The sequence below is a fragment of the Dipodomys merriami genome, unplaced genomic scaffold (genome assembly GCF_024711535.1).
Source record: "Dipodomys merriami isolate MVZ:Mamm:240054 unplaced genomic scaffold, mDipMer1.0.p SCAF_33, whole genome shotgun sequence".
NCBI classification, from domain to species: Eukaryota; Metazoa; Chordata; class Mammalia; order Rodentia; family Heteromyidae; genus Dipodomys; species Dipodomys merriami.
The window spans coordinates 2,311,006-2,337,639 of NW_027204826.1; the positions used below are offsets into that span (position 1 = coordinate 2,311,006).

General features: G+C 43.5%; 1 protein-coding gene across 5 annotated transcripts in view; it reads right to left on the reverse strand.

Moving 5' to 3' along the window:
• Peak1 (pseudopodium enriched atypical kinase 1) overlaps positions 1-26,634 on the reverse strand; it is a 230,520-nt gene that overhangs the window by 17,515 nt on the left and 186,371 nt on the right. For all 5 annotated transcript variants that reach the window (XM_070042827.1, XM_070042825.1, XM_070042828.1 and 2 more), the window contains 2 exons: positions 15,243-15,427; positions 2,441-3,168 (listed from right to left, as the gene is read on the reverse strand). In XM_070042827.1, coding sequence (XP_069898928.1) covers positions 2,441-3,168; positions 15,243-15,427 — 913 coding nt within the window. The remainder of the gene's footprint in view (positions 1-2,440; positions 3,169-15,242; positions 15,428-26,634) is intronic.

Here is a 26,634-nt window from a genome sequence, read left to right on the forward strand (position 1 = left end):
GAAACGCCCAGAGGGTCTTCAAAGAGACATTTATATTCAGCATTTAGTGTAACACATCCTCTCTCCCAAACCTGCAACAGCTCCCAGTATATAATCACTGGCCACCTGTTCCTTTGAGATTGCTTGTGCATCATTACACGCAAGGAAATCAATACCCAACCATTGATTTAAGAAGGAGACAAGATTGCATGGCAATAATACATAAAGTTAGTCAAGCCCTACTTCTCAATTGTTTTAAAGAACAGACAGTTCTATGGCCCTGCCTGAACTAGGAACTCGTCCTGCATCGGGGATCCTGTAGTAATAAAGTGTCAAGATGGATAAGACGCCATAACCCCGGATGAAATAATAGCTCCCGGGTGCTGCAGACAATCTCCAGATGCCTTTCTAGGCTCAATAGTAATATACAGAGTTGGGTCTGGGTTCTGGGCCACAGGGTCACTTTGCCACAGAAGGTAAGTGGTTTAGGGGCTGAGGGTGCAGGCTGATGCACACATATATTCTGTCCTGACAGACAGGTAAGGCCAATTGTGTACCTTATTCATTAACTGACTAAGACACCATCTGGACTTTCCAAGCTAAATTAACATGTAAAAGTCATTTAGATATGTTAATTGGTTTTGAACCAGTGAATAGAATCAGTAAAAAGGGGACCAGGGGGATAGATAATATTATCTTAAGTTTATATGGAACTTTTGTGGCTTGGGTACTGGGGCTTGAACTCATAGCCTGCTGTCCCTTAGAGCTTTCTCACGAAGGGCTGGTGCTCTACCACTTGAGCCATACACTCCACTATTAGCTTTTTGGTTCATTGGGGATAAGAGTTTCATGGACTTGTCTACTGGGGCTGGCTTTGAAACTGAATCCTCAGATCTCAGCTTCCTGAGTAGGATAACAGGCGTGAGCCACCAGTACCCCACAAGCTTTGTGCTTCTGAAAACCTGTTCATGTGTACGATTCCCCTTTATGCTTTCTCCAGTCTGTAGAACGTATGAATGATGGTTGTATTGGACCGTGAGGCCCAAAGGTTTTTATTCTTTTAAAGGGAAGAAGCTAAGGACAGTGAAAGAAATGAACACGGCAGGGCTTGTCTTCTCTCAGACCCCAAAAAACCCCACAGATAGATAGGTGCCATTACTGACAAAGCTACTGAGAGGCAGAGTCAAGATCCGAACTCAGATCACCTGGACATCATAGGCCATACATGATTATAACACAGTTGAGACTTTCAAGCCTCCAGAAACATGAGACATCTCTGTTGCTTAAGCTATCCAGTCTGTGGGGACTTGGTTATGGCAGCCTGAGCAACTGAGACGATCCACAAGGTAAAGACTAGTAATTCTGGCTGCAGTGGGGTGCAGGGGCATGTTTTGGCTTTCTGATTGCTGAATTCCTGGCACTGGCTTCCCTTAGTACCATCTAAAGAAACGGTACATTACAGTGAGTGTCACTTCTGGATATCTTGCTGGGCATTGGTGGTTCACAACTGTTGTCCTAATTATTCTGGATACAGTTCTGGAGGGTTAGCGATCCCACAGATAAGATCCTGGACAGAGAAGTCTTACAGGCATGCATATAAGAAATTAATAAATGATGTAACGGACAACAGAGTCAGAGATATGTGTTTAAATTCCAGCTCTTCTACTTGCTAGCTGTGCTACCCTAAGCAAGATAATTTACTTTCCTGAGCTCCACTTTCCTCATGTGTCAAATTGAGAAAAAGATCTTAGCTTCATAAAGGTGATGTGAAGATTTAGTTATATAAATAACATTTCTCACACAGCAACAAACATTCTTTCCTTCTATAAAAAATATTTCTCCAAGAAGCAGAAAATTACAGAGCAGAAGAAGACAAGGGTCATTTATTTGGTAACAAATAAAGACAGAAGCTGGCGTCAGTGGCTCACGCCTGTCATATTAGCTGCTCAGGAGGCTGAGATCTGAGGATCTCAGTGTGAAGCTAGCCTGGGCAGGAAAGGCTTGAGACTCTTACCTTCAGTTAACCACACAAAGCTGGAAATGAAGCTGTTCAAATGTTAGAATGTCAGCTTTGAGTGAGAAAGCTCAGGCCCCAGTACCAGCATTAATGCGCACTCACACGCACGCATGTGCACGCACACACAGAATAAGGATAGAAACATGACGTGGAAAGTACATAAGAGATCTTATTTCTATAGACCACAGCTCAAGGGCTACTTCCTTTAAGAAGATTTCTCTGACTCCCAGAGTCTGAGTTAGTCGAGGGGCCCTTCTAGACTCCCATAAAATTTCTGGTTACCTCTATCTTAGCATGCAGTACACAGTCTCTGCATGTCTGGTTTCTCCTGTAAATAATAAATCAGCCTTCTGTTTGCTAGAGCAGCTGCCATAAGTGGACACAGAAGGGCAGGACTGGGTGAGAGGGAACCGGAGCCACGGCGAGGCTCGCGGGTCTCCTTACCTTCACTGCGTAGGTGTTCAGCGGGTCCTTTGCATAGGAGGCAGTGTAGTACACTGCGTCGCCTGCCTCACAGCATGGCTTGTCACTCGTCAGTCTGAAATCTGACCAGCTGTCTACTCCAAACTGGAGCTGGTCTTTCTGGCCAGCCATGAAGAGGTCCTCACATTTCATGGCCAGTTTCTTCAAGGCATCTGTGTGGAGGCTTCGGATTTTCCCCACTACTTCATCCCGGTTTTCAAGTCCACGGTAAAGGGCTTGTCTCTGTGGCTTCTGGATGTTCTGAGCCGGTCTGCAGGAGGGGCCACGGCGGCTGGACAGGGACTCTGTGCTGTTGGAGAATCTGTCCTTAGCACTGAGGGCGGTGAAGCTGCAGATGCTGTTTGCGGTGGAAGGGACAGGTCTCTCCAGAGAGTTGCAGGAGCCCACGTCCCCACCCTTGAGGTCGCAGCTAAGGGAGGAGCCGGCGCTGCTGACATCCCAGCTGGGGTCAATGTCATAGGTAGGGTTGGCCACCACACAGAGGCTGCTCTCCATGGCTCTCTGGAGGTCTCTGGAGAGGGGCTCGGTGTTGGCTCTGATGATCATCTTCTTTGGCAGTGGGGGGGGCGTGGCTTGGGAGGCGCTCAGGGCTTCTTGCTCCGCTTTCTCTCCAAAGGTGATGGCGTCATCTGAAGCCCCCTTGGGCTGCCTTGGGTGTTTGGGTGGGATCATGGCTGCTCTAGATTGTCCTGTATTATTTTTAAGGAAAGAAGAAAATGAAACTAAGTTTTGGATCTTCTTTCATAGTTGAAACAAGTCGATATGAGTGAGAGAGCTGTGGGGAACCTTAAGAACTAGTTGGTGTTTTCACTCACAGTGGGAAAAGAACAAAGAACAAATAGCTGAACATCACAGGGAGGTGTCCAAGAGATGGGGGCAACCGAGGCGAGCAGCGTCTCAGCATTCCTCTGGTGTGTGTGTGGGGACTGGGCACTAGTGTGGGTGATGCGCTTTGTGTTCAGGAAGGAATCTGGACTCCCTGTGTCCACAAGGGCTGCCACTCAGCACACCTCAGCACTACGCAAGCACAGACATTCCAAAACACTGATGGAGCGGGCACTGGTGGCTCATGCCTGTGATGCTAGCTACTCAGGAGGATTGTGGTTTGAAGGCAGCCCACAAAGAAGAACCACCACAAATAAGAAGTGGAGCTGTGGCTTAAGTGGTAGTTTTGGCCTTGAGCAAAAAGGCTAAGGGACAGCACCCAGGCCTTAATTCAAATCCCAGTACTTGCACCAAAACAAAAGAAAACAAACAAAAACACACAATGATAGCTTGTGTGGATCAAGAAAATACTTGAAGGCATTACTGAAAACAGAATTAAAACTGGGCCCATGATGCAGGGGCACAACAGCCATTATCTTGTTCTTTTGACACTGCTCCAAGTCGACATTGTATTGCACTTAGTAACTGTTATAATATACATACTTATATATGCTTGTGTGCATTATATCTTTGTGTATGAATATGTAAATATATTGTATACATCTAACATTTATGCTTAGGAAATAAAACATGTGGGTTCTATGAAAATGTTAGGGTAACTTATATAATGGAAAGACAAGCAAAATATGCCAGGAAATTCCACAAAAGTCACTAAAATTAGTCATGTTATAATGAAGTATTTACGTATGATCTTGGGAGTCAGAATATAATGCTTTGTTATGGACTGAATTATGGTGTGTCCTTAACCCCTGGCACCCAAAAACGTGACCTTATTTGAAAATAATCTTTGTTAATGTAATCTCATTAAGAGGAGGTCCTTAGGGGTGGGTCCTAATAACATTTAACAAATGTTCCCCTAAGAAGAAACACCATGGAATGACAGAGACAAGCAGGGAGACAAGTGGTAGAGGGTGTTCCTTATCTACAAACTACAAACACAGAGTAAACCGAAGGATTTACTTTTTTGTGTCAATGCATGTAGTAACATTTTTGTACAGAACAGAACTATTATATGAACAAAGCTATGGACATGCTGGGCGCTGGTGGCTCAGGCCTGTAATCCTAGCTACTCAGGAGGCTGAGATCTGAGGATTGCAGTTCAAAGCCAGCCCGGGCAGGAAAGTCTGTGACACTCTTATCTCTAATGAACTACCAGAAAACCAGAAGTGGCGCTGTGGCTAAAGTGGTACAGTGCTCGCCTTGAGCTGAAGAGCTCCAGACAGCACCCAGACCCAGAGTTCAAGCCCCACAACTGACACATACACACAAAAGAGTGAGGGAGAAATGATAAGAGAATGCAAAGCTCCAAAAGGCCAAGAGTTTTGTTTTACTCATTACTATAAGCACTGTGTCAAGAACAGGACCTAGATGGAACAGATACTCAATATTTCTTGAATAAAATAATAAATAGCTAGGGCTGAAAAAGTACTAAAATGGTATAAGTACCTACAAAGAAACTGTAAATTCAGGCTGGGTGTATGGCTCAGTTGTAGCATACTTCCCTAGCCTACTCAAGTCCTTGGGTTTAACCCATGGCACCACAAAAATAAGAAAGTAGGGGCTGGGAAGGTGGCTCAGTGGTAGAGTGCTTGCCTGGCATTCATGAGGCCCTGAGTTCGATTCCTCAGCACCACATAAGCAGAAAAAGCTGGAAGTGGCACTATGGCTCTAGTGGTAGAGCGCTAGCCTTGAGCTGAAGAGCTGAGGGACAGCACACAGGCCCAGAGTTCAGGCCCCATGACTGGCAAAAAAAAAAAGAAAGAAAGTAAATAAAGAATTTATACAAAGAAAAACCCAGGATTAGATACCTTCACTAATGAATTCAACAAGACATTTAAATTGGTAGTAGCACCAACATTTTACAAATTCTTTTCAACAAAACAGAAGAGGAGGAGGGAATGTTTTCTACTTTGAATTTTATGTGTCCAGTGTTACATAGATATATAAGTCAGAAGAAGACATTATGAGAAAACTATCTCTTCTGAATGCAGATGCAAAAATCCTCCCAATAGCTGGGCATTGGCAGCTCACACCTGTCATCCTAGCTACTTAAGAGGCTGAGATCTGAGGATCACAGTTTGAAGCCAACCCAGGCAGGAAAGTCAGTGAGACTCTTATCTCCAATAAACTGCTAAGAAAAAGCCAGAAGTTGTGTTGTGGCTCAAGTGGTAGAGTGCTAGCCTTGAGCACAGAGAGGATCAGAGGCAGTGGGTAGGCCTTGAGTTCAAGCATCAGGCCCAGAAAAAAAAAAGCCTCCTAATATATTAGCAAACCAAATCTAGAAACATTTTCAAAAGATTATGCATTATGACAAAGTGGGCTCTTCCCAGGAATGCAAGGTTGGTTTAACATCTGAAAATTAAGCAATGTAAAAAACCATGCTAATGAAATACCATGTCTTTTTGTGATAACACTCAACCAACAGACTGGGAACAGAAGGGGCTATGCCCAGTCTAATAAAAGACTGTATTTTACCTTGTACTTGAGCTTTTAGCAAAAGAGATTAGGAAAGAAAAAGGAAGGCATTCAGATTATAAATGAGGAATTATTGGGCACCAGTGGCTCATGTCTGTAATCCTACCTACTCAGGAGGCTGAGATCTGAGGATTGAGGTTCAAAGCCAGCCCAGGCAGGAAAGTCCATTTAACCACCAGAAAACTGGAGGTAAGTGGTGTTGTGGCTCAATGGTTGAGCACTCACCTTGAGCTGAAGAGCTCAGAAACAACACCCAGGCCCAGAGTTCAAGCTCCATAACAAACCAACATAACAACAACAAAAGGAGTAACTAAAACTGTATCTATTCAGAGATGGCATAATTTTCTATGTTGAGAAACCTAAATAATCACAAAGAGTATAAAAGTTCACTAGAGGAGGATTGCATTTCTATGTATTAGCAATGACCAATCAAAAATGAAATTAAAAAAAAAACTTTCTGCAGGCTAAAAATAATGTGCTGATGACAACTAGTAAAAAAAATTCTATTTGTAATATCAGAAAGAATATGCAGGAGCAAATTTAATTAAACAACATTAATACCCTGCAAATTATAAAGTATTACTAAAATAAATTTAGAAAAAATCCACACAAATGGAAATTAGTGACATTATTAAAAATTAGCTACAAAATTAAAATGCCTAATTTTATGCATTTTGTTTATGCTTTTGGGTCAGACTTAATATTGTTAAGATGGAAGTATGCCATCTTAATACTATCGATAGAGATTTAATGTAATCTCTGTCAAAGTTCCAACTGAATTTGTAATAGATCCTTTTTTTTTGGTTGGCCATGGGGCTTCAATTCTGGGCCTGGGTGTGGTCCCTCAGCTCTTCAGCTCAAGGCAAGTACTCTACCATTTGAGCCACGGCACCACTTCTGGTTTTCTGGTAGTTAAATGGAGATCAAAGTCTCACGGACTTTCCTGCCTGGGCTGACTTCGAACCGTGATCCTCGGATCTCAGCCATCTGAATAGCTAGGATTACAGGTGTGAGCCACACCAGTGCCCAGCTTAGATCCTTTTCTTATGTGCTGGTTCTAAAACTTGAACTCAGGGCCTGGGTGCTGTCTCTTGAGCTTCTTTTGCTCAAGGCTAGCTCTCTATCACTTGAGCCACAGCTCCACTTCCAGCTTTTTTGGTGGTTCATTGGAAATAAGAATCTCATGAATGTTCCTGTTCAGGCTGGTTTTGCACTGTGATCCTTAGATCTCAGCCTCCTGAGTCCACAAGGGTGAGCCACGGGCAGCTGACTTGTTACAGACATTTACGGGACAGGTATAAAATTCATGTTATAAATCCAGGAGTCTTGGGGGAGCCAAAGAAAAAGTCTTGAAAAAGAACAAAGGTGAAGAACCCATACTTTCCAATTCCAGATGATGACAGTGTGAAGAAATCTACGTGCTCATTTGTTGATAGCAGGAATCTAAATTGTTCGTTGGAAAACAATCTGATCATTTCTCAAAAAGTTCTAGAATCATTGTATGCGCTAGCATTTCTACTCCCATAGAATCAGCCATTTGTCTACCCCAAAGAGCGTGATGCTTATACCAGCATCATTCCTAATAGCCCCCAAATGGAAAGAACCCCGTGTCCATCCTCTGATGAGTGGATAAATAAAATGTAATTGAATATTATTCAGCCGTAAAGAGGAATGAAGTATTGATAGATACTATGTTAATGAAGCTTGAAAATATTTATGCTAAGTAAAAGAAATGGTCACTACTGTGATTCCACTTACATGAAATGTCTAGCAATATATGAAGCTGCAGAGACACAGTTAGGAGTGGTTGCCAGGAGCGGGTAGAAGATGAGAACGTGGATGGACTAGTAATGCACTGGTTTCTGTTGGGGGTAGTGAGAATGTTCTAGAACTACTGGCAATGGTTGCAAATTTCTATGACTATGCTTAAACTCACTGAGTTGTACTCTTTTACAGAGTGAATTTTATGGTGTGTAAACTATATCTCCATAAAGCAAATCAACAATCCATTCTTAACACCATAAATTCAGTTTTCAGTCATGTGGTCCCAATTCCTGTGTCCCTGTCCACTGGGAGGATGTGGGCAGGGTGTGTGCCACCGTGCAGCCCCAGTACTCCTTGGCTGGTGTGTGGTGAGAGCCACGGTTCACTTAAAGCTATGAGAAGTACGCTTTGTGACAAGCCCTTGGATTCTGGCTGCTGACCCAGGCCTGGCAGAGATGGAGTGTGATGGAGAAGGTTAGAAGCAGTGAGTTGCATCGCGTAATAGTTCAGGCCTTTGCCACCTTGCCTGACTGCTGTGACACTCCTCTTGTTGCTGTCTCCTGTTTTGCTTCTCTCTCCTCTCCCTCTCTCTCCCCCTTCTCCTCCCTCCCCCTCGTCTCTAAGATCAAATCCTACTCAGCCAGCAGCCCTTTCATGACCTGGCCCTGGTGAACCTGTATCGTTCAGAGTGTCTGCTCTGTACCTGAAGTAAGCTTGTAGTTTCCCCACATGCACGATACACCACTTCCGCTTTGTTCTGCTCATGCTGACTCTCATGCAGGAATAGCTTCCCGCTGCTCTCACCTTGTCCCTCCCTCCCTCCCTCCTTCCCTGTCATCTTCAAATCCCCTGCCTCTAGGGAGTGTCTCTCTCTCTCCTCCCTAGGCTGCCTGTGAGCAGACCACCCCAGGCATGCAGCACACTTGCCTGCACCTGTGTCTATAGACGCCCCATTGGGCAGCTCACTGAGGGTGTCTTTCATCTGTGTACCCAGGGCTGAGCAAAACTTGGGCTGGGAATGGGATGGAATAGGATGAATAAATATATAGAAACATGAACCTATTTTGCCCAGAACCGGGTCTCCAATGAAGCTGTGTTTCCTACCCATGTCTCCATATTAGAATACACAAGAGTAACTATGGCCATGGGGAGAGTGGAGGAAACCGGAAGGGCTTAAAAATAAACACCTAAAAACTGGAACGTGCGTCATGTCACGCCACACCATGCCACGTCACCAGCCCACTGTGCTCACCAGAGGTGTGAGAGGGTGGATTTGCTATTTTCCCCCACCTGAAGGAAACTCCTATCTCTCACCATTTCTCAGTGAACTTTCCACATGAATCATTCATTTGCTGTTCTTCTGATGTGGTCTATACTTTTTTTTTTTTTTTAACCATAGCAAACATGTTCTGTTCTAAAGCCTTCCCTATCTTCTCCCACCTTAAATTTTCTTTTGGTGCTGGAAGTAGGGCTGGAACTCAGGGACTGGGTGCTGTCCCTTAGTTTTTTCTTTTTTTTTCTCAGGACTGGTACTCTAGCATTTGAACAACACCTCCACTTCTGACCTTTTGCTTGTTCATCAGAAATAAGAGCTGAGGACTTTCCTGCCAAGGCTGGTTTCAAGTTGTGATCCTCAGATCTCAGCTGCCAGAGTAGCTAGGATGACTACTGGCACCCAATGCGCTGTCACGTCTTAAATCTGTATTTGATTAGCACTTTTGGCTCTATTTTTGAGTCTTTAGGCTTTTGTAGAGTGTTTTGTGAGTGTGTGCTTTCTACCCTCTCAAAACTGATATGGAGTGGAGCCAGAGCATGTGGGCAGCAAGACACTGTTGGACAGATGGACAGAGAGTAAAAAGAACTGGGAATGTCAAGGTGGAAAGATATGAAGATGATTAACATGGCATGTGATCTCGGCAGAAAGAAACTACAACACTCCTCATTCCACAGCCCAAGCAAGTAGGTCAAGCCATTCTTAAAGTCCAAAAGTGCTTTGTGTTTTTAGGTTGTTGTTTTTCCTCCTAAGAGAGAGACAAGTTCTCTTAACTGAATTCTAATCATCTGGGTCAAAATCGTGTTTTTAAGTTTGGTATCTTAACTGTTTTTATTTTAAACGTTTAATCCTGTACATTCCTCTCAAGCCCCTGGAGCCCGGCACAGGCTCGGTTTGCAGCAGGCCAGATATAACATCACATAGTCCACATTTTTGTGGCATACCAGGCTCTCCAAATGGAAAAAAAATAGACTGTGTTCTAAATCTTGACTTGCTATATGCTAAAAATTTTTTTTTGGATAAATTAGGATGAACTAAACCCCTACTCAAACCTTACTTCTTTTTGAGTTTCCATACTGTACCTCTACTTTCTCTCTGCTTAAAAGTGTCTTCAGGCTGACAGATGTGGCCCTGTAACCCCTTCTGGAACAGAATGGTGAAATATGGATGAAAAGGGATCATATAATGAGACTGATTCAAGGAAGCCAAAAGGGTGTTTAAAACATTCAGGGAAGGAAATGATGGGAAGGAGGAAAAAAAAAAGTATCCTACAAGTCATTTTATTTTATTTTATTTTTTGTCGGTTGTGGGGCTTGAACTCTGGGCCTGGGTGCTGTCCCTCAGCTCTTCAGCTCAAGACGAGTGCTCTTGAGCCACAGCGCCACTTCCGGTTTTCTGAGTGGTTTATTGGAGGTAAGAGTCCCATGGATTTTACTGCCAGGGCTGGCTTTAAACTGTGATCCTGGATTTCAGCCTCCTGAGTAGCTAGGATTACAGACCTGAGCTACCGGCGCCCGGCCCTCCAAATAATTTTAAAGATGATTGCATACAGAAAACTCAGAACAGTAACTGCATGGTTACACTGTTCTACTGAAAGGCAGTATCACGAAGATACCCCAAGACACCTAACAAATGTCTGCTTATCACCTGGTAACCTTCCAGTGCCAGGTCCTAGGGATGAAAGACATTAATGACAACCCATTTGGACAGGAGAAGCCTTTGTCCACAGTTAGACCTTTTCAAACAAGAAACAAATGGCATGGTTTCCTAATCAATCTCCCTGCTGCCAATTGTCCACAGGTGGCTCCCAGAATTATCACACACAAAAAAATCCTGATTGAACTGGTGGCTCACACCTGTCATCCTAGCTTCTCAGGAGCCTGAGATGGGAGGATCATGGTTTGAAGCCAGCCCAGGCAGCGAAGTCCATGAGACTCTTTACCTCCAACGAACCAGCAAAAACTCAAAGTGGTAGAGCACAAGAGCTCAGGGACAGCACCCAGGCCCTGAGTTCAAGCCCCACGATGAACAAAAAGCAAAAACAAAAATAGGTAAGTAAAACAGATGAGACAGGCAGGGAGAGAGAGAGGAAGAAAGAAGATGATCGTGTCCAAACTGCAGAGTACGTGCATAGATACTTCACGCCATCACTGCTAGCCTAATCAAAGGCTAGCGCCTCTCATTAGCTGAACACATCATTCTCCACCAGGCACTGGCAGGAGGCAGCAGACTCGTGGGAGGAAAGGACCTGCCTTACCTAGGTCTCATCACCGTGTCTCCTGCCACAGTGAAATGTAAGCCACAATGGGCACAGCGGAGGGGACAGCCTCCCGCCCAACAGTAAGACTTTGGACTGAGCCTCAGATGCGCAGACCAATGTAAAGAATTCAGCACAGCAGCAGCTGAGAGACACGCTCTTCCTGTGGCCTCATCAGTGAAAATCTCTCTGAAAAAACCATTATTTATTTGGGGACAAGTTATCTATGTCATTTGAATATTTCACTCAGTCAACAGATTCTAGAATGTGCGAAACTATTTTTAAATATGAATGTAGAAAACGGGAATAAATGGATTTATTTTAAAATAGAAAGAAGTACAACAAATGTGCAAACAAATGTTGAAGCTGTTAACCTTAGTGCCCTCCCCTCCTTCCCCCGGTGCCATCCTGAGGCTTCAAAACTCAGGGCCTGGGCACTGTCCCTGAGCTATTTTTTTCAAGGCTAGCACTCCACCACTCAAGTCATAGTTCCACTTCTGGTGTTTTTGGTGGTTAATTGGAGATAAGAGTCTCACGGAGTCTCCTGCAAGGGCTGGCTTCAAACTGTGATCCTCGGATCTCAGCTTCTTAAGTAGCTAGGATAATAGGTGCTTGGCTCTATGTTTTGGTGCTAGTACTAGGGCTTGGACTCAGGGCTAGGCATTATCCCTTAGCTTATTCACTCAAGGTTAGCGTTCTACCACTTGAGCATCAGCTCCACTTCCAGCTTGTTTTTTGCTAATTGGAGATAAGAGTCTCATGGACTTTCTTGTCCTGAGTTGGCTTTGAATCATGTTCCTCAGATCTCAGCCTCCTGAGTAGCTAGGATTATAGGCTTGAGCCACCAGTGCCAGGCTACAACTGCATTTTAAAATCTTTAGTTCAAATCTTTAGCATTGTGGGGGGATGTCTGCTCAGTAACTGAGTAAATGAATGAATGGAAATGTACTCTTTAGAATGAGTTTTAGGAAGCTGGCATTTCTAATGACATTATTTCATAATTACAACATTAAGGCTAGGCCAGCAGTCATGACAGTCTTCTAGGTATATCCAAACCCTTAACATTTAACATTGACAACCAACACGATGCTGAGCTCTGGTGTTTCAGGAGTTTTCCTTTCCTTTCATTACCTTTCCTAAAGGAAATGAAATGGTGTCCATTAGCACATGCTCAAAGGAACTACAATGTGCAATGTGGATGGATTCTCATGGGGACATATAGAAAGGAAGCAGAGCCAAGTTTTTTATGATTCCTTAACTAGGAAGCCTGTGGATTTAGTCCCATATTAGGGGGGGAAAAGTCTGCGGATTAATGGAGCGCCTAAACTGTGACTTGAACCTTTCTGAGTGCTGCCAGATTTCCCTCCCTTGAGAATCTCCAAAAGTCAGACACCACAGTCATTTTTAGCTCATCCATTCAAACACACTCTTAGCACCTCTTGGGTGTTTTAGATAATGTGCTAGGTTGCAGAGATACAGAAAGGGATCGAGCCAAAAATCTGTCGAGCAAAGGGAGACTTGATAGATCTTTTTTTAAAAAGCAACGGATAAAGTTCTCAGTTACAAAGTGAATGAAGGAGAGCAAACGTCATCAACTTATTTCTAAGAGAGGAGAACTCCTTACGCATTCCTTCTGATTTTAGCAGGTTGATAAAGCAGTCAAAAATGTCCTATATAAAACAACCAGCAAAAACGCTGTATGCTAGTGGCTCATCCTGTCATCCTAGCTACTCAGGAGGCTGAGATTTGAGGATTGGGGTTCAAACCCAGCCAGAGCAGGAAGGTGTGTCAGACTCTTACTCCAACGAACCAACAGAAAACCAGAAGTGGTGCTGTGGCTCCAAGTGGTGGAGTGAAGAGTCCAGGAATAGCTCCCAGGTCCTGAGTTCAAGTCCCACAATCAACAAAACAGACAAACAACAACACAACAAAAACCACCAGCAAGCTGGGTGCCAGTGGCACATGCCTATGATCCTAGCTACTCAGAGGCTGAGATCTGAGGATGAAGGTTTAAAGCCAGCCTGGGCAAGAAAATCTGGGAGTCTCTTATCTCCAATTAATCACCAAAAAAAGCTGGAAGTGGAACAGTGGATCAAGAGGTAGAACATCAGCCTTGAACAAAAAAGCTCAAGGATAGTACCCAGGTCCTGAGTTCAAGCCCCAGGATTAGCATAAACAAACAGCGATTTTTCTTCCAGATGGTTTGTAATGGACTTGGAGCAATGTAGACGGTTATGGCAAAAGAGATTTTGTATCCATTGTCAGGAAAATCATTTTGGATGGCAGTCACAGCCTCTAATGTGGAAAGAATTAAAGTCAGATCATCTAGTGCTCTCAGGTGACCACTATCTATAGGAAGGTCATCACTCCGTAAGGAGTGACCATTTTTATTTATTTATTTATTTTTGCCAGTCCTGGGGCTTGAACTCAGGGCCTAGATGCTGAACCTGAGCCTCTTTGTGTTCAAGCACATCTGGCTTTTTCTGAGTAGTTTCCTGGAGATAAGAGTCTCACAGACTTTCCTGCCCAGGTTGGCTTTGAACCACAATCCTCAGATCTCAGCCTCTTATGTAGTTGACATTATAGGCGTGAGCCACTGGTGCCCAGCTCCTTTCAGTGTTTAAACTAACTATTGTACTGTTTTAAAATATCAGAACTTTAAATGATAAAGAATTACTCAAAGGAGTAGTATGAAGCTGCATTGAAACAATTTGCTGAAAGTATTAAAAAAAAAGATAGAAACACCCCCCAAACCTCAGCTTACAGAACCTATAAAGTGAACCCCATTACCTCACAATGAAGCTATTTAACCATGTGTCAAAACCCATAGGTCCAAGTGCAGAGACACAAACACTTAAGGAAGATCGGGAAGCATTTTATGAGTATTATATACTTAAGGTATTAGGAAGCTATCTTTCTTCTTAAAACATCTATAAGGTGTATTTCTTCACTCAAAGTAATCAGCGAGGCTGAACCAGGGCCTGGGCACTGTCCCTGAGTTTTTTTCTCAAGGCTAGTGCTCTATCACTTGAGCCATAGCTCCACTTCCAGCTTTTTTTTTTTTTTTAGGTAGTTTATTTGAGATAGGAGTTCCATAGACTTTCTTGCCTGGGTTGGCTTCTAACTGTGATCCTCCTATCTCAGCCTCCTGATTAGCTAGGATTACATGTGTGAGCCAGCAGCAACTGGAATAATCATGACTTTTAACTTATTTTGTGTTGGTAGTGAGGCTAGAGTGTGTTCCCTTTAGCTTCTTGCTCAAGGCTGGCAGGTGTGAGCAGCTAACACCTGGCTATCTCTCTTCTTAAAATCCTTTGATGGTTCACTATAATAGCAAAGAAACCCCCAATAACAAACTATTGTGTAACACTAAATGGTTCTAATGAATGACCAAGCTATTTTGCATCTTTGCAGGGCTGTTCACTTCCTGCCTCTGGTTGGAATATTTTCTTACTTCTGTTAAGCAGTTAAGTCAGTTCAGTAATTATCTTGAAGAAGGCTTTTCTTTTTTGCCACACTGGGGATTTTCATTCAGAGCCTTTGCTTTCTTAGGCAGGTGCTCTGCCACTTGAACCATGCCCCCAGCCCCTTTTCTGACTGGTTATTTTCCAAATTGGTTCTCACTTTGTGCCTGGGTTGGTCTGGTCTGCAGTCTTGCTGCCTGTTACTCCCTGGACCTAGGACATCTTACTCACAGGAAGTTTTTTTTTTCTCCCCTTCTTCTGACGGTCTTCTTTGTGAAACATCAAAAACTTTCCATGTGTGTCTCTATAATTATGTTTATCAGGTTAGACGGAATCTATGAACAAATTCACCTCTCTTTCTCCAGCAGGAACCCTGTCAGCATCTTTAGCACATGGCACTGGGCTCAGGGCAGCAGGTGTTTGATATAAGCCTAGGAAGCACTAGGATTTTTTGTTTGTTACTTTCTGGTGTGAGTTAAAATTTATAACCATCACTCCAACTTTTTCTCCATGGAGCAATAAAAACCATCTCTCCTGGCAGACAGAACGTTAGCCAGTGCACAGTGCTGTGACGTTTGTACTTACCCAAATTGCTGTATGTTGCACTACAGGGGTTCGGGTCCATGGGATCTGAAGTGTCATCTTTTTCCTCCTCCCTTTCCAGGTCCGGGGCAGGCGGTGCTGGTGTAACGGAAGTGCCATCTTGCTTCCTACTAACAGTTCTTGGATCCTGAGGAGAAAGCCCCTCTGGTGCTTCTTGGGTCACGTGGCTGAAATAAAACAGAACTGTCATCACACTGGTGTTCTCGAGCTGTGTTAAAACTTCCATGTCTGGAAGACACACCCAGATAGACTTGTCTGAACAACCTGGGGCGATACCTTATTTCCGCTGACAATCTGGTGTGGTGGCGGGAGGGGGTTAGGCAGACTCAAGGGGGAGCTGCAGAGTAACAGGACAGCTTTAGAATGACTTTTAGGGACAAGGTGGCAATGGTAAGGTAGAATACAAAAGTGGCTGAAGACAGACATGTACAAAGGATTTAGCATACTTAACTGTGTTTATTATACTATATGATTACTCTAATACTATGGTAGTTAACATGCATCACTGTATAGTATTTCATTTATTTAGCATATAGTATTTACTACATACTAAAGCATTTAGCAAAGAACCAGGAATGAAATAGGACTATTGAGCAAGAAAATAACGCAGCTCTTTTGTGTTTGGTGCCAACATGGGGGCTTGAACTCAGGCCCTGGGCGCTATCACTTACCTTTCTTTGCTCAAAGCTGGCACCCTATCCTTGAGCCACAGACTCACTTTTGGCCATTTGGTGGTTCATTGGAGATAAGAGTTTGTGGACTTTCTTGCCCTGGCTTTGAACCTAGATCCTCAGATCTCAATTTCCTGAGTAGCTAGGATTACAGGCATAAGCCACTGGCACCGAGTTATTGTAACTATTTTGATAGGTAAACCGAGGAGATGCATGCCCTGTTGCCAAGAGGAGGTAAAAAGCAACCCTCGCCTATATGCACCCAGCAGGAAGGCAAATAGAAAAGGAAGTTCTACAGTCTAGCTAGTCTCATCTTTTAGGATGATCCTGAGGCATTCTGCGGACCATGAACCAGTGCTTGAGCAACCGTGCTTAACCAATGCCAGACGACTTGCTACTTTTTTCCATTCTCCTCACACCTTCTCCTGCTTGACCTGTGCCAATCCTGTAGCTATAGGTATGTAGTTTGGGGGAAGGTCAAAGGTTAGGAAATGGAGATTTAGAAAAATGGCCCAGTTAGCAAGTCTCAATGGGCTGGTCAATGAAATAAATGTTTTTTTTTTTTTTTTTTTAAATCGGACATCTTTAAAGGGTTCTGGTGGCTAAAATGTGGTCTTAAACCACAGCTCACGCTCATCAGCTCTTCCTGACTCTTCATGAGCAAAGGAGGAGAGGAGACCCCTTATAGACTATGGTGAAGTCAGAGTGACATGTATGTTTCTCTCAGAGGTACTTGAGTATTGTCAGAACATAAATCACTGCAGATGGAAGGGAGCTCTGAGGAGGGGCACATTCTTATCCACATCTCATTACGAAAATTATGCATGTGCCTGGGAAGTCTGCTGGACATACAACTTCAAATATATTCTCTTGCTAGGTGCTGGTGTCTCACATCTGTGATCATAGCTACTCAGAAAGCTGAGATCTGAGGATCACAGTTTGAAACCATACTGGGCAGCAAAGTCAGTAAGACTCAATCTCCAACGAACAACCAAAAAGCCAAAGGTGGAGCTGTGATAAGAGTGCTAGCTTTGAGCAATGAAGCTCAGGGACAGTGCCCAGGCCCTGAGTGTAAGCCCAAGACTGGCACACATGTGCGTGCGTGCATGTATGTGCATATGCGTATACACACACACACACTCACTCACACACTATATTGTCTCAAAGCTGGCAGAGCCAGAGTAAGTGGCATGAGGTTCCTGCGTTAGGAAAGACAAGGGGACATGTCCAAGGCACTCTCAGTGACCACTTGGTATCAAAATTAGACATCACTCAAAAGCCAGGCACCAGTGGCTCACAACTGTAATCCCAGCTCTTCAGGAAGCTGAGATCTGAGGAATGTATTCAAAGCCAGCCCAGGCAGGAAAGTCTATGGGACAATGAGCCACCAAAAATCTACAAGTGGAGCTGTGGCTCTAGTGGTAGAGTGCTAGCTTTGAGCATGAAAGCTCAGAGATAGAGTCTGGGCCTTGAGTTTTAGCCTCAGTACTGGCCCCTAAGGAAAATAAAAGGGTTGGTGATCACTGAGTATTTATCAACATTTCAGGAGAGGAAAAATATATTTGTTTGGCAAAAGTTAATACACCCATTTCTAAGTTCAAAGAAACAAACATAAAGTGATTTTAAAATATTAGTTGTCTTCCTTTTTAAAAATCGTGACAGATATTGGGCTTGAACCCAGTGTTTTCATACTTGCTCAACTTTGTTGTTCATAGCTGGTACTCTACCAATTGCATCATGCCTCCAGTTTGGAACTTCGCGTATCTTTTTTTTTTTTTGCCAGTCCTGGGGCTTGAACTCAGGGCCTGGGTGGACACTGTCCCTGAGCTTCTTTTTGCTCAATGCTAGCACTCTACCACTTGAGCCACAGTGCCACTTTTGGCCTTTTCTGTTTATGCGGTACTGAGTAATCGAACCCAGGGCTTCATGCATGCTAGGCAAGCACTCTACTACTAAGTCACATTCCCAGCCCTGCTTGGGCTGGAGTCTCTCTGTCTTTTTTTCACCTTGGGCTAACTTTGAATCCTGATCCTCCGATCTCAGCTCAGCATGAGCCACTGGCACCTGGTAGCAGTCCTTTGAGAAGAAAAATTCTCATCTAGTTCTAGAGCCCATGTTGGTGGGCTCCTGGTCTTTGCAACCTAGCTCTTGTGCCCCAACCCCAATCCTGGTGATGAGTTAAAGCTCTCCATTTATCCACAAGGGCTGGTGAAGGCAGCCAGTGGGCTGTGTATCCCGAAGTTCAGCAATTGTAAAACTACTATAAAAGCAGCTGCCATTAACCAAGGCGGAACTCCCTGGGCCTGCTCCTCACAGGGACACAGCTCTGTGCTCTGAAGGGCACAGCCAAATAAAACACGGATGCTAAAAAGCCAGAAATATCACAGACTCACCCACTGTACTCACTCACACAATTTCCCATTCAAGATTTTCACAGGGGCTCCGTGGATCTGCTAATCATGTTCTGAAACATGACGAACCCCAGAGAACACAGACAGAGCTGTGTTGGGTGCACTATGGGAATGAGCTTGAACTCTGTACCTTGATAAAGCTGCACCTTGACCTTCATCTCAGGGGTGTGGCCTGGGGACTGTGCCAAGGGAGTTTCCGGTAGGAGCTAAGTGAAGTGGGAGCCGTTTCATGTTCCTTGAGGACTAGAGTAGCACAACTTACATTCAAGATAAAGATTTGGGCACAGTCCCTTAGCTTTTTCTGCTTAAGTCTGGCTTTCTACCACTTGAGCCACATCTCCATTTCCAGCTTTTAATTGGAGAGAAGAGTGTCATGGACTTTCTGGCCTGGGCTAGTTTTGAACCTCAATGCTGAGATTTCAGCCTCTTAAAGAGCTAGGACTACAGGTATGAGCCACTGGCACTCAGCATCATAATGAATGTACTGGTGTTTTAGGTGACCAGTTAAGAGAATTGCCAAGTAGAAAGAAATATGAAAAAAAAATTGATGGAAATAAATTAACAAGGATTTGAAAAAAAAAAAGCTAAAATGTTTAGTCTGCATTTTTCCTGACAGCAGTGTGGAAAAGGAGTAAGAATTAAAAATACACATTTGTGACATATCACATCTTAATAATGGAAGAAAAAACAGTTCTTTGAATGATGAAAATAGTAAAGAGAGTGGCTGGAGTTCAAAATCAGGTATAATAACATACTAAGACTGAAAAGTGAATTTCAAGCAATTGAAATGGCTTTAGAGGTTGGTTCAGCAGAAACTGAAAATTACCTACGGATAAAATCTTTACCATAGTTTATCATTAGCTATGTTAATTTTATAAGGGAATTTCACTTTTGATCACTGGTTTTGTTTTCTGTGTAGACATAAAACCTGAAAAGCATTTCTAAATACTAAATACCAAATACTATACTTCATACAGGTTTCCTCTCCCACGAATATCTCATTGGGAAATGTTTAATATAACATTAAATGCCAACATTAAATTGGGAGTCAGAAGCCGGGTTTTATTTTCCTATAGCTTGGATTTCTGAACTAACTTGATATTATGAAGAAAAGAGGTAACCAAGAAAATGAAAATTTCCCCATTCTCAGCCATAAGACAGATGGTTAAAAAAAAATTCCATAAGATGAAAATTATAAGAAAGCTGTGAAATTTTCTTACACAGTGTCTGTTCACACATTTTCAAATAGTAAAATAATGACCAAGATAACTATTCTTTCCAAGCTACGTATAATTTGGTATTCATCACTATATTCTTTGATGTGATAAGTGGCCTATGAACAAGATGAAGTTATGCCTTTTATTTTTATGCCATTTAGATTCGTTCTGCAAAGCTCCCTAGTTGTAAAATACATGGTAGAGTCTAAAGCAACACTGGTGCTGACACCAGGTTCTTGGTCTGCAAGCTCTCTGGCCTGGGCCCGTGGCAGGTGGTGTGCTTTCAGTATGGAAGGCATATGTGGTTGGCCTCTGTGCTCAGTTTCGGTGCCTTTGGAGGCTGCATCTTCAGATTCAACCAGTTGCAGGTTGAAAACCAGAAAAGATTGAACACATGTATACTCTTTTCTTCTTGTCATCATTCTTTCAATGAGACAATATAATGCCATGGTCACAGCATGTCCATGGTATTTATTATGCATAATCTTGGCTTGACTTAAAGTTTGCAACATGTGCATAGGGTATATAAACATACTATGCTAGTCTCATAGGAGATGAGGGCACCCATGGAGTCTGGTATGATCAGGAGCCCAGCAATGAAGCTCCAGCAGATAAGGGGCAACCAGACTTTAAATTCTTCACCCAGCTTTTTACTGATGGTCAGTTTTTAACTGCAATTTGGAATGGTTGACCTGATAATTCAAATATACCTCATTATCTCTACAAAGGTAACTCTTCTAAACACTTAGGCTAAGAGTAAGGTGTCAAAGGAAATAGAAAACTTGTTACAAATTTGTCTATCTGTTACACAGATGGATCCCTTAGAAGGCAGCATCTCCTCAGCCTGTAATATTCATACATAATTCAAGGCTACAGATGCAAGCTCCCCAGGAGCTCACTTGTTTTCCCCAGGGGATAAGATTCATCACTACACCATCAAATCAAGTAATCCGCCCCCCCCAATGTTTTCCTCGCAATTTTGTTCAAGACAGGTTTTGTTATAAAAATTCTGTTAAATGTCTGAATGTACTGTTGAAAAAGGAACAGATTAAAGGCCTTTATGTACCCAAATATCTCCACAATTTCAACATTATTTTCAAATCTGACCATCTTCAGCTTCAGAAAAGACAGTAAATGTTATCAGACTTGCAACCTCTTCTCTTCTCTTCTCTCTCTCTCTCTCTCTCTCTCTCTCTCACACACACACACACACTTTCTCTCTCTTCTGTGTTGGTACTAGGGCTTGAGCTCAGGGCCTGGGTGCTGTCCCTTAGCTTTTTCACTCAAGTGCTCTACCACTTGAGCTACATCTCCACTTCTGGTATTCTGCTAGTTAACTGGAGATAACAGTCTCTCAGATTTGTCAGTCCAGGCCGGCTTCTAACTGTGGTCCTCAAATCTCGGCCTCCTGAGTAGCTAGGATTACAGACATGAGCCACCAGTGCCTGACTCAAATGTGTGATTAAGAAAACAAAAGCACCCAAACTCTTGTTACTGCTAAAACTTGGTCCAAAGTACATGAGAAACAGAATTTCATGGTTTTGTTACTGGTCTCCTGAGCTGTAGGAAGAGCTCAAAGTTAGCAAGTTTCACAGCTTTGTAGTCTATTGAAAGGGAGAAAAGAAGAATACTCCATTTCTTTTTCCTCTCTACCTCTAGGACCCCCTACCAGTGTGACATTTCTTAATCCTATCTTGGTTCCCAGGTCTTCCACTTGATTTTGCTACAGTGTCCTAGTCCCTGGCATTTGCAGGTAGACAAATGTCACGTCTACTGATCTGTATCTGGTAGCCCCAATTCCCCACTAAGTCTCTGTAGTCTTTTAACCACAAACGTCAAACGTCTTATCATGAACTGAGATTAACCTTTAACCGATCGGATGCGTTCCTGCTAATATGTCGAACCCAGTCTGCTCAAACAAAGGTAGCTATTCCTGGTGGCTTGGTGTTGGTATGGGGAAGATTGGCAGCTATATCAAAGTCTGAATAGGTTCTAATTTTCTGATATTGCACAGAGAGCCATGTGTGTGCCTGTGTGCGTGCGTGCCAATCCTGGAGCTGGAATTCAGGGCTTGGATGCTGCCCCTGTGCTTTTTTGGTCATGGCTACTGTTCTACCACTTGAGCTACAGCTCTCCTTTAGGCTTTTTTTGGTACTTAAGTGCAGATAAGAGTCTTTTCTTCCTGGGCTGGCTTTGAACTACAATCCTCAGCCTCCTGAGTAGCTACGATTATAGGCGTGAGCCACTGGTGCCTGACTTTTTTTTTTTTAAAGTAGATGTGAATAGAAAATTAAAATGTCCTCAAGGCATCAGACTGTATGACAGCAAGGTAGATTAAAAAAAAAAAGAGGCCACTATAAATCACTGTCACCTTCATAATACTAAGAAAAATGATGGTTTAAAAACCCTATGAAATACCAACTCAGAATGGTATCTGGGCAAGTTAATAGAAAAGATCAGCTAATTTTGGGAAAGAGCAATCAAATAAGGTTGTCATTCTTCCATCTGCTCAGCACTCCCCTTCAGCCCTGACTCACTCCTAACAGAAGGGAGTAATGTATTGATGGATGGACAAGATCTTACCTGACCCCCACGGCCCTCAGTAGCAGGCCAGCCCCAGGAGGGCTGGGGCCTTGTGCTGTGCGCCTCTGCTCTCCCTCCACCCTCTGACTCAGAGCAGGGAGATGACTATGTTCCTGGGACTCCTCCAGATCTCCACAGGCTTACTGAGGAAATGTGACCTCAGAGTACTCAGAACACAAGTCCTGTCAGCACTAAGCAAGCGACACACTCTCCATGTAACCACTGAACACATCAAGAAGTAGAGGCGAGGAAACACATCATCAGAAGTAACACGGGGGTGTAGGTGGCTGTGTGGGGTCTGGATGGATACCGCTCAACTCTAATGTCCACTTCCTTTCTCTTCCTTCCTTTCTCTCTCTCTCTCTTCTCCCTCCCACCCTCTCTTCCTCTTTCTCTTTCTGTGCCGGTAGGAGGACTTGAACTTCGGCCTCAGGCTTAGGTTCACTCAAGGCTAGTACTTTATGGCTTGAGCCACACCTCCACTTTTGGCTTTTTTGCTACTTAATTGGATAAAAAGAGCTTCACAGACTTTCCTGTCTGGGCTGGCTTCAAACTGTGATCCTCAGCTCTCAGCCTCTGGTGTAGCTGGGATGACAGATACGAGCCACTGGGCATGTCCTTGTTCTTTCTACTGCACTGGTGCCATAAGGCAAGCAAGAAGTATTGCAAAGACTCAATAAATATTTGATTATGGTGATGGAAAAGAATGTGGCTGTGATTAAAGGATGGGGGAAGAAAAGATGACAGATGTGCTGTATTTTGAAAAATCGCCTAAACAAACAAAAAAGCAATTATTTACATTGCAAAGGCTTTCTTTATGGGGATGGGAAGGTTAAACTGGGCGAGTGTGAGAGAAAGGGTGACACTGTCCAAAAAGAAATGTATTCTTCACCTCACTTATGTAACTGTAACCCCTCTCTCTCTATCACCTTTAGGATAGAAATAAAAAAAATTAAGAACATAGGAACTGGTCTGGTCTGAGAATGTTTCTAGGTATTTGGCTTCCTGGTAAGGACCAGCTCTATGCAACGCCAGCTCTGCATCTGTGGAGTTAGGCACCGTGTTCCCAGGGTGACTGGAGGGCTGTCACTCTCACAACAGCAACAATGACAGCAGCTGGCAGCGCTGACACAGGGCCCCGCCCCTCAGCAGCGCCGCATGCTCCAGCCGGGTCACTCTTTCCTGGGGAGGGCTGCAGTTCTTGCCTCTATACACCTCTGCAGGTGACAGCCCAAACTGTTTCCACACATTGTCAACAGTGCCTTAGGGGAGGCAGTGAAGGTAGGGGAATCCCTTTTCCCTTTCTAAGCTCTTTACATAAATTCAGTTCAGTCTTACAGCCACCTACAGGCAGGTGAATATCTGGGCTGCACAGATGAAGACTTTATAACCTGGAGAGGTTCAGTGACTTGTCAGGACTTTGCTTCCCATGGCAGTTTCATTCTAGAGTGTGTTCTCGCAACAGCTACAATATTCTGCCTCTCAATATATACCGGAGGAAAACAATAAGCAAACATCAAGTAACTTGTCCAAAATAACAGTTAATAAGTGGCAGAAGCAAGATTCAAACCCAGATCTAATTAACATCCAAGTCTGTATTATTATTATTTTTTAAATTAACTTACATATACAGAGGGGATTTCATTGTTAGCATTCCCATACATTTCCAAAGTCTGTATTACAAAATATTATGCCAAAACAGTCACTAAGCTTTTAATGTACCTAAAAAAAATGTCTGGGGAGTTCACTAAAGATGTGGATTCTGAGCTCCTACCTCTAGGGACAGATTTGACAACTTCAAATATGGTCCAGGAATCTGCATTTACAGACTCCAGGTGATTCAAATGGAGCCAGTCTCAGGAATCCTCTGACAAGCCATTTTTCATGGTCTCTGTCCCCCAGAAAGAAAAGGACAATAAATATAGAAGAAAGAAGGTGTGAAAAGTGAGCAGGACCATCTAAAGTAATGGAGCATCATTCCCCAGAAGGAATATAAGCAGAGGAGGGTAAGTAAATAATGTAGGTAGTCACTAAGAAATTTATAATCAGCTGTTTAAAAAGTGGAGGGGTAATACTTTGGAACCATTCCTAATCATCTGAGGTTTATTATTAGAACATAATTATGCATACCCACAAAATGTTAGAGGATTTGGCCTAGTCTAGCATTTTTGTTCTAAGCTGGCTGAAGACTACCCTGAATATAAGCAATGACCTCTGTGATTCCAGCAGTAAGCGAAGCCAGCCAGCATTTCGTAAGGAATGTTACTTCACCAGCAGAGGACAGAGGTAAGCATGAAGGACAGGCTTCATGGCAGAAAAAGTTGCTACAACAAGAGGGGGCCTCTTCAATCATCCATACAACCCGGAGGCAGCCCAGAGGCCACTGGTAAGTCACAAGACCTTTTAAAATGAGGTTGCAATCTGCATTTCCATCCTTGTTCCAGACTGTCTTGACTTGGCTCAGATGATCTGACTCCAAATACAGCTAATTTTTAAAGGCGACTCCATTACCCACAATGCCTCAATGTACTAGTCTTCAAAGACTACTCCAGCCCTTCATTACCCATAATGCCTCCATGTGTTAGGGGACCTTCCTCCTCAGAACCCCCATGTGGGGGCTGAGGGTTGAGGTAAGCACTCAGTAATGAGGTGGCATCAGGGCAAGCAGAGCACTAGAGAATGTCACCCACCACCCTCTATAGCCACCCCCACCCACCAGGATTTCTGGATTTCTCCTGGAGAAAGGGATCTGAACTGGTTCCAGCACAGACAAGCAGGTGGATCTGGAAACATGCTCTCCACTATGGAGAAGTTCAGTGTCAGGTGCAGTGAAGAACTGCAATCATGTGCCAACACACAGAAAGACAACCAGCTGATTCCTGAGACTTTCACTCATGAAAATTAGTTGGGGGAGGAGGCACTAATCAGTGCGCCAGGGTCATTATTACCTTGCCTTTTTTTCTAGTAGGCCACGCTTTCTCTTTGCTGTTGAGAGATCATCATTGTAGAGGATCAATTGTCCATCCTAAAATTAAACCTCTAAATGTCACTCTGTAATCAAGAGGCAATTGCAGTTATGTTAAATAACCATTTACTGAGACGGTGTCCCAAAGGCCTGCAGGCCAACTGGAAAGTTAGAAACTCACATTTAATGTCAGCTCTGCAGCCAATGCTATTCTGCACCCCTGTCCATTATTTATCTGTAAAATGGGTGTGGTGACATTTATACAATGTATTAATTAGGACATTTGCATAAAGTACATTTAACAGAGTGGATAGCTGTGCTAATGCGGAGTACTTTTAGACTGCTTGACAGGTCAATGAATCACATGACTCTGTGGCTTTGCTGGTCACAGACATGCCTGCCCGGGCTCAGGCTGATGTTGTGAGGGACAGAAGACATGGGAGACTCCAAGTCACTGCAGGAGTACAACAGGAACACTCAGAGGGCCTAACAAACTCTGAAGACACAGATGGGTTTACAGAGGAACCCGGGGAGTATGGATGAACTTGTGCCTCTTGTTCCCTATAGAACTTGAAGGATGAGCTGCAGAACTAACACATTTGGGAGAGTGACAGATGATTGTGTAAGATTTACCTAAGTGCTGTGATTTAAAATCAGATTCATAAGGGGACAACAAACGAAGCTGACTAAGTCAGGGATTCTGAATCTGAATCTTCCCTCTGGAAGATATTCATGATTAGATGAATCAAGACAGTTTACTTCCCTGCAAAGCAAAGTGTCACGACCAACAGGAAGGAATAGAAAGCTGCCACCTAAAACCACACCTGTTATAGGGTTGCAGTAGCTCACACCTATAATCCTAGCTACTAAGATCTGAGGATCTTAGTTTGAAGCCAGCTGGGGCAGGAAAATCCATGGGACTCTTACTCTCAATTAACCACCAAAACGTTGGAAGTGAAGCTGTGATTCAAGTGGTAGAGTTCTAGCCTTGAGTGATAAAGCTAAGGATCAGTGCCCAGGCCCTGAGTTCAAGCCTCAATGTAGTCACACAAAAAAATAAACCAGCCGGGTGCCAGTGGCTCACGCCTGTAATCCTAGCTACTCAGGAGGCTCAGATCTGAGCATCACAGTTAAAAGCCAGCCAGGGCAGGACAGTTAAAAGCCAGCCAGGGCAGGAAAGTCCGTGAGACCCTTATTTCCAATAAACCACTAAAAAACTGTAAGTGGTATTGTGGCTCAAGTGGTAGAGTGCTCGCCTTGAGCTGAAGAGTGCAGGGACAGCGCCCAAGCCCAGAGTTCAAGCCCCATGACCGACCAAAAAAAAAAAACCAAAAACCTAAAAAACAAAAAAACACCAAACCAAAACCACACTCACAAGCCTCATGTTACATATGCATATAACCATTCAGGATCACTCTATGATTAGGATAAAATTTTGGTACCAGTTTTCTCTAAAATGAGATTATTTTAAAAATTCAATTTAAAGGATGTCATGAACTAGGAACAATGTGTCTCCAAATGTAGACA